Consider the following 8,438-nt stretch of genomic DNA (forward strand, 5'->3'; position numbering starts at 1 on the left):
TAGTCTTGTCCATGGCTCTTTAAGACCTGGAGAATTGGAGGAATCAGATCAGGAACACATGCCCACCCAGGCTGGGACCCCTGCTTCTTTCAGAGCCTCTCCACCCTGACTTTCCCCACCTCTGTTGCCTTACTGCATGGGTGCAGAAATCCAGAGCTTTCCCCACATTATCTGAATGAATGAGAGAGTAAGAAGTGTGACTCTACTCACTCCTCAGTTGGAGCTCAGGCTCCCATTTTCTCTTCTCATCTACATCACTGTGGCATCTACACCACCCACCCAGCTTGCTTCTTCCACATGGGCCTGGGGCATAGCACTCGCTGCCACATGTTCTGTCTGCCCCAGGCCCTACCGTGTGGAGCCCTCACATTTAGGACGTGGATCTACATTCTGCTCCCTCCCTCTCCAATCTCCCTTGGGCAGCGACTCCACCTTCATGACGGCACTCTTCCCCTAGAAGGAGACTATTTCAGAGTCCTCATTTCTCCTTGTCTGCTCTCCTCATTCCCTGCTGTGTCTCCCTGGGATCTGTAGTAAACCTGGGTGAACCTGAATTCATCATCTTTCTCACAGCATTGACTCTCACTCCTGACTGGCACTATGTTATAATCTGCAAGCTGAAGCGTTTACAGGTGAACTGCACTGATGTCTACAACTTACTATATAATGCATTTTACAAAATCTTCCTCTGCATCCCACAATCACTCTCCTTTTAAAAGATACACATCCCTGAAACACTACAGTATTCTCTAGTTGGGCAATTGGGATCCTGTCTTCCTGCATATGGAGCCAGAATGTTTTCTGATGGATCATTTTCATCATGCCCCCATTCAATCAAAGTCCGTGGGGTTCCATAGACTCAACAGCAACCTCTAGTGTGGTCCAGAGCCTTCCACAGCCCACGTTCTACTTATGAACACGAGATTTTGTTGAACAGGTAATTCCATGTTGGGGTTCAGTAAATTAAAAGTTTACTGGCAAATTATAGTGTGGGTATCAGTGATAAAATTGTTTCTCCAAGCCTATTTTCATAAAATGCCTTGAGAGTCAGAGCGCTGCGTTGGTGTTCACGAAGTCTCACTGAAAGTGAAGGTCAATGGCCCCAGGAATGCCCAGCCACTATTTTTCTACTGGCCTCTAAACTCAGTTCCCCAAAACACTGAACAGTTTCACTTACTTTTTCAAAGGCAGGGAGGTAGCGATTTTTTGTTTTCTCTTTGATCAAGGCAACTTTGGCATCTTTTTCCTGAGGTGGACATATGGGCAGATGGAGGATCATTTCACCCAAATCTGCTATACCTTCTGTATACATGTCAATCCTAAAAGACAGAAACAACCAAATGGTCAAATACTTTTTGCCTTAGATTTCATAGGTTTATAAAAACCTAAGAGAGTAGAGTAACAGGTGATGGCAAAATAATTCACCTCCAGTGAGTGCTTTTCAGAGTCTAGTCATTATGCTCTATTTTTACAGGTATATTAACATTTATTTATTAAAACAACCTATCGAGGTAGACAGATCTCTAAATTTTGTGACGCATATGACCTAATACAGGAAAAAGGGCATCAGTGGTCACAGACATGAGAGAAATCTGTGGAATCACTGCCAGTACCCACTGTTGCTGTGCCAAGATTTGTCATCTCCGTTGTGGCTTGTTCTGTGCATGAACTTAGTGTGAGTCAAATGGCCAAAGACCTGCTTCCTAAGTAATCCTAAGAGAGTCCCTGGCCATCTTAGCCAAATTCCTCATCCTCTCTCATCATTTTACACCTCCTAGGGCTCCTTCTATGCCCCATATTAGCAGTTCTTCCAATTATTACACCCATGAAACACGTTTCCACAGCCCTCTCCATGTGCTGTTGCCCAACTCTAGCTATGTGTGCCTTTCTTGAGACCCCACCTAAGAATCCCCTTCCTCGGTGAAATTCTCTATACAGTTACAACCAGTGCAAACTTTTCTTCTTTTGTGTCAAACTGGAGTTTCACAACACTTTTTAAACAAGAGCTTTATTGATGCATATTCACATACTATAATTGCCACCAGTTATATTACACTATTTAGTGGTTTTTAGTGCATTCACAGAAATCTGTAAAAATAACCACAGTCTAATTCCAGAATTATTTTTATCACACTGATAAGGACATCTGTACTATTAGCAGTATTCTTTGTTTTTCTCCACGCTCCACTTCTTTAGCTCCAAGCAACCACTAATCTACTTTCTACCTCTGTGGATTTGAATATCTGGACATTTCATATGAAAAGAATCCTATAGTACGTGGCCTTCTGTGTCTTGTTTGTTTTATGTAACATGTGTTGTGGTTTAACCATCTTGTAGCATGCATTGTTACTTCATTCCTTTTCATGACCAATTATCTTTCCATTGCATGGCTAAGGCGCATTTTCTCCTCCATTTATTGATTGATGAATATTTGGGTTGTTTCTACTTTTTGAATACTATGAATATTGTTATTTGCATTATTCATTTATGTAAAAAATGTATTTTTGATTGTTTGGGAATATACCTGTTAGAGGAACTGCTGGGTCATTGGTAATACTATATTAAAGTTTTTGAGGAGCTGCCAGCAGTTTCATTCAGGATTTATTTGGAATCATGCAGTCTGATCACAACAGCAAGGAGACCCCTTGGCTTTGCTAGTATTGAATCAATCTGGCTGTTTTGGCCTTCTAACCATGTGTCAAGGTAACCCCAGCATCCTTGGTGCCAGCCTCTACTAGCTCTGCTCAAGTATTCCAGGTGATATAGTTGGTTGGTAATTTAGGTTCCTGGTCATCATTCTTGGAGTTACTGGGACCTAAGATTTGGCTTCTTTGCAGCTTTCCTTCCCCAGTCCTTCATCTACAGACTCTCAAATATTCTATGACTGTCCTAAGCTGTTGGTTGGAGTCCAGCCTCTGAAGTCCTGAGCACCTGAAATTGTGATTCTCCATCCTCCTCAGTTCATGTTTCATCCGTGTTTGGAAATCACCATGAGGTGCTGGATCCATGGACTGCATCCTCTTCTAGAATCACCCTTGCCTGAACCCACCCCATGTTCACTATTCCCTCATCTCCATGGACTCTTCAATACTCTTCAATACTGGACCCCAGTGTATACACCCAAGGCCCAACCAGGTGTTGGTCACGATGCCCTGCCATGGTCCTACCCACTCAAGGAAGGCTCTAAATCATTTTGTGTTCTCTGTGGATGGAAGAACAGAAAATATACCATACAGGGCTCTCTCCTTTATGTCTTTCCCGTAGAGGTTGTATTTGCTGGCAATGTAGTTGAGAATGGCTCTGGTCTGCACCAGCTTCATCCCGTCAATCTCAACCATTGGCACTTGCTGGAACATCAAATATCCATCTTTAGAAGGAAGAAGAAAAGGAGAGTGAAATGTCTATGAAACCCAGACTTTCAGGATGAAAAAAATGGTTGTGGAAATGACTAAATTCGTAAAATGAAAAAGAAATTATTGTCTAGTAAGATTTCACTTGAAACAGCTTTTTTTTATTATTATTTTTATTTTTTTGAGACAGAGTATCATTCTGTCGCCCAGGCTGGAGTGGGGTGGCATGATCTTAGCTCACTATAACCTCTGCCTCCCAGGTTCAAGTGATTTTTGTGTTGATTTACCTTCATGGATAGTTTAGGAAGAGGTTGGGACAAGTTACAATAGGACTGGCAACAAGATGCCATTTAAAACAGGAAGTTCCCAGAGTAAGTCTCATGGTGTTTGTGACATTTAAGGCAGGTTCTGAGAGCTTTTTATGTAAGGGTCCCTTTCTGTGCTCTTCAAAGTCTGCAATAGTGCTGCAGTGTTACCTTGTCATGCCCCCCCTCCATGAGAGAAAAAACTCAAGACATTGGCCACTTCTATTTCTCTTCCTTTGGTCTAATGCATGTTCTTGCATGTGCTTAGATGGGGAGGGCTGTATGGGATCCTGTGCTGATGACCACAGCTCATTCCTGGTGCCCCAAGCACAAAAACAGAAAAGGGCTTTCTCAGGGTGCAGGAGATTGTTCCTGTAGCAAACACTCTGAGAGGTCTGGTCCTTTTAGTCTGGAGAGAGAGTTGCCAGACTTGATCAAAGAGCCACATCCCTTCCATGGTAACCACTTTCTCCCTCTGCACTATGTCCAAATACCACCCCTCACACACATAGCATTACTGGCTGCTCAACCCTCCCTCTGTACTTTCTACTAGATACCCTCATCAGAGACACTTAGAGATTGATCTTACCATTTCTTAACTTGTCCAAATCTTCTGGAGATTTTATATATATCTCTTCAAACTGGAAGCAGACACAGCAAATGGGTTCTAGTTAGTTCATTCTGTTATAGACTTGTGGCCTTGGATGGCCCCTATCTGGTGCATAGTTTGGAGAATATAAGATTTCTGAGTTTGGCAGGGTACCCAGAGGGGGCTGGTCATGGCCATTTGGAAATTTAGACCTAATTCATTGAGAAAAGTGCATGGGTCACAGCACATAGCTGCTCAATCTTCTAGGTCACTTCACCTTCACCCTGATCTCATGAATGTCTATGATTAGGTCATGTTTTGAGAGGGGACGTCACTGGAGAAAAGGCACTGAGCAGTTCTCCTAGTTATGGTGTTGTCATATCTTAGGAAAGCCTGTGTCTCTAAGTGAGATCAGACCACAGCCTTGTGTGTCCCCAGCATGGGGCGTGCCATGGGCTAATGGCCATCAAATATTCTGCCATGAAGGAGCCTCTGCTGTAATTTGTATCGCCCCACTTCTCAGGAACCCTGCTAAGGGTGAAATAGGTCACCACTGTTACACAGCTTTAACACTTGCAACTATAATTTTCTCTTCTGAAGTTCGTGAGACACAATAGGGTAAAATTCTCAATTTAATAAAGGAATGAGAGTCCCACACTAATATTATTTTTAATGAAAACGTCTAGTATCTGATGTAGTTTTGTGCTACTGGGGAATGCATATGTATTCTAGAAGCTTCTCCACCTTGTTTTAACCACGTGTTTATTTCTCTGCATCCTCATAGACATGTAGGCCGCCCCAGGGCAGGGACTGTGTCTATCTTCTTCACTGTCTATTTCCATGACCTAGTACAGGACCTGGAATTAGTAAGTGCTCAACCAAATAAATGCTGTGAATGTAGTCAATCTTTAATAGGTAATTTGTTACAATACACTCCCTTGCATCTTTCATGTGTAGTTTGCATTTTTACCTCTAATTACAACCTCTAATTACCTCTAAAATGTTATGCATTTTTATTTTTTATTGTTGAAATTATGAACATGGATAAATATAAACAGAAAAGCATAATGATTCTCCTTATGCTTCTCACCTAGAATCAATAATTATCAATCAAAACCAATATGGTTTCATCTGTATGCCCACCTACTTCTCCTCCTGTAATAATTCCAAAGAAATCCCAGATCCGTATGATTAATCCTTAAATACTTCAATGTGTTTTCCTAAAACACATTAAGTATTCTAAAGATAGCCATAGTACATTATCACACATGAAATATTAACAATAATCTTCCATGTCATCAAATATTCAATCGATATTCATGTTTCTAATTGTTGTGTAAATGCCATAAATTATTTTTTACACTTTGTTTAAATTCTAATCCACTTAAGTTCTACACTTTGTGATTAGTTTCTTAAATGTATTTTAATATGTATGCCATTAGATGCGAAGAAATTTTAAGAATTACTTGGTCAAATCTGTTCATCTTTTTCTTAATTACAGTCCATTTTTATTTAAGGCACAATGCTTCAGTTAGTAATCATCTCATAGTTTCTGTGGGAAAAGTATGTGATAACGCAATTTTAAATCCAACTTAAGATGACCTAACTCAGAACCTACCTCTACTCCAGCTGCAGCCAGGAGCCACCGGGTGGACTCCATTCTGCCCCGTGCATTGAAGTAGTGGAGCTTGGGTTTCTCTGCCATGATAGCAGTCTTCTGGAGGTTTCTCTAAGCCTGAATAAATGAATGAATAATTGAAGCCATAGAATAAAAAAATGTACTTTTGGTTGAAAACCACCCATAATACTGAAGAAGAACCTGCCTTCTTCAAGACTGGGTTGGAGGAGTTCCTGGAATGTTTTTTTGGTTCAGATTATTACCCATCAGTGGCCACCCTCAGATTCCAGCAAACCAGTCTCAAGTCTTCATTGGCTAACTGTGACTTTTCTTGGCAGCCTAAGAGGTGAGAGTATGCGGTAATAACACATGTATAGGAGTTAATGGGAAGAGGAGGAATTAAAGGACTAATATTTATTGAAAACTTCCTAATGATCCTTCCTCAATGCTAGTCCCTTTTAATATTTTTTATCTTTAACCCTCCTTATAGTACCATGAAATGGTTGTTATCTTCATTTTTTAGTTAATGAAATGGAACATCAGAGAAATACAATGTTCACAGTCACACTCCGGTTGGTGATAGACATGAATATCTGCACCAAGGACTAAAATGAAGGCACGCCTAGAAGCCAGCTGGGTGAAGGCCCTGGGAATCCATGAACTGGCCATGAAACCAGAGGATGTCACTGATGGAGGACCGGCAGGGAGCTAAGTCACTCTTCAGGTCTTTGGCTGTGAGACTGCATTTGATCAAAACCAGAAATTAGCCCTCAGACTTGTTTAACTGTAGCCAAAATATCCAAATTATTTCAACAGACAGAGAATGCTAATCCCTTGCTTCTTTTGGAATTCTGTATCTAACTCTGTGGGGGGCATTTTGTTTTATAACCTGGAAGAAGAGATTTGCTGCATTAACTTTGTAGGATATGGAAGGAGCTAGCATTTGTTCAATGTCAGTCACACACTGGTCATTCTTCTAAACTTCTCTTCATTTTATCCTACAAAAATCACCTAAGGTGAATGCTGTTTTTATTCTCATTTTACATTTGAGGATACTGAGGTTTTTAAAGTAACTTGCCCGGAGTAAATGATGGATCTGGGATGCAGACTCACTGCTATTAAAAACCAAAGACTGCATCTTATTTTCTATGTTAGTGTTTCTCAAATATGCATGGTAATCTTTCAGCAGATTGTGAAACTGCATTACTTTAAGAAATAAAATAGAAAAGAATACATTAGAAAATATCAGCAAGCATGACATGTTGAAGGGTAAGTAATATTTCATGAGTTGTTAGTTTCAGTTATCTGCATGTTGTGTGTATGGATGTTTGCATGTGTGCATGCTCACATGGTCATAGCAAATGGTTAGAGGTAAGTTGACTGGACTCATCAGTGAAGTTTGATAGCCCTTGCTCTATCCCAGGCTGTTTGGGAGGTGGAACATAGCAGAGTATTAGAGAATGAAAACCAGTGGCTGCAGGGACAGATGCAACTAATTGTATCATGAATGTGAATGGAAAGACACAGGACTCTTTGAAAGCAGCAATTCCAGTGCCAGGACTTAGGAACAGTTGCATTTTCTGTCCAAACTCCCAGCTCTGTTATTAAACATTAAGATTCTTCTTGCAAAGTTTTGTGGTTGTTGAGTGTAGAACAAAAATATACTTGCCTTTAACAATTAATGTATTTATTAATTATTATTATTATTATTTTGAGATGGAGTTTCGCTGTTTTTGCCCAGGCTGTAGTGCAACGGTGCGATCTTGGCTCACTGCAACCTCAGCTTCCCAGGTTCAAGTGATTCTTATGCCTCAGCCTCCCGAGTAGCTGGGATTAGAGGCACCTGCCACCACACCCGGATAATTTTGTATTTTTAGTGGAGACAGGGTTTCAGCATGTTGGCCAGTCTGGTCTTGAATGCCAGACCTCAGGTGATCCACTCGCCTCAGCCTCCCAAAGTGCTAGGATTACAGGAATGAGCCACCGCACCCTGCCTCAACTAATGTATTTGTAAAAAAGTGTGTATGACTAAAATTAGGCATCAAAATCTTTTAAATGTCTACATTTTAAAATATGGGAGTCAATAGTTTAACCTTTGGAAAGTAAAGAATTATTTGAAATCATACTGAATCAACTCACCTGTTTTGTAATTAGATATTTTGGCATTGTACTTTCTATGATAACTCCAGGAGTAAACTAAAGTAACTTGGGAAATGGAAATAGCATAACTCAGCAGAATGAAAGGGAGAGTGAAGTTCACAGGAAAGCGTGGGGCGTGCTTGTTTAATTGTTTTGGACTAGAGTTCACAGTGTTGTAATTCCAATCCCCAAACTAAACTCTCTTAGCCATTGATTGAGGATCATGTTTCAAAAGGAAATGAAATTTTATCTTACATAATATTTTATCACAACACTACTGCTGATAACTAACATACCACTTTCTCCAGTGTGAGGTTTCCAAGGGTCAGGCTAAGACAGACATAGGTTACCACTGACCTTTGTTGGGTCAACAGAAAATGAGAACCAGAAAGTTCAAGGATTTGCCATGGGTCACACACACATGCTGCTCATTCATG

The 8,438-nt window shown here is 40.6% G+C and overlaps 1 protein-coding gene across 1 annotated transcript; it reads right to left on the minus strand.

The window, feature by feature from the left end:
* Nucleotides 1-5: 5 nt before the first annotated feature.
* On the minus strand, nt 6-5,990 carry LOC113224604 (glutathione S-transferase A1-like; the record flags this gene model as incomplete). The annotated part of the gene is made up of 5 exons (XM_026453712.1): nt 5,863-5,990; nt 4,245-4,296; nt 3,235-3,367; nt 1,178-1,319; nt 6-26 (listed from the first exon to the last, which is right to left on the minus strand). Coding segments are annotated over exons 1-5 (435 nt in total), but the record flags the coding sequence as incomplete, so codon positions are not given.
* Between the last annotated feature and the right edge of the window lie 2,448 nt (nt 5,991-8,438).

The sequence above is a fragment of the Piliocolobus tephrosceles genome, unplaced genomic scaffold (genome assembly GCF_002776525.5).
Source record: "Piliocolobus tephrosceles isolate RC106 unplaced genomic scaffold, ASM277652v3 unscaffolded_45430, whole genome shotgun sequence".
NCBI classification, from domain to species: Eukaryota; Metazoa; Chordata; class Mammalia; order Primates; family Cercopithecidae; genus Piliocolobus; species Piliocolobus tephrosceles.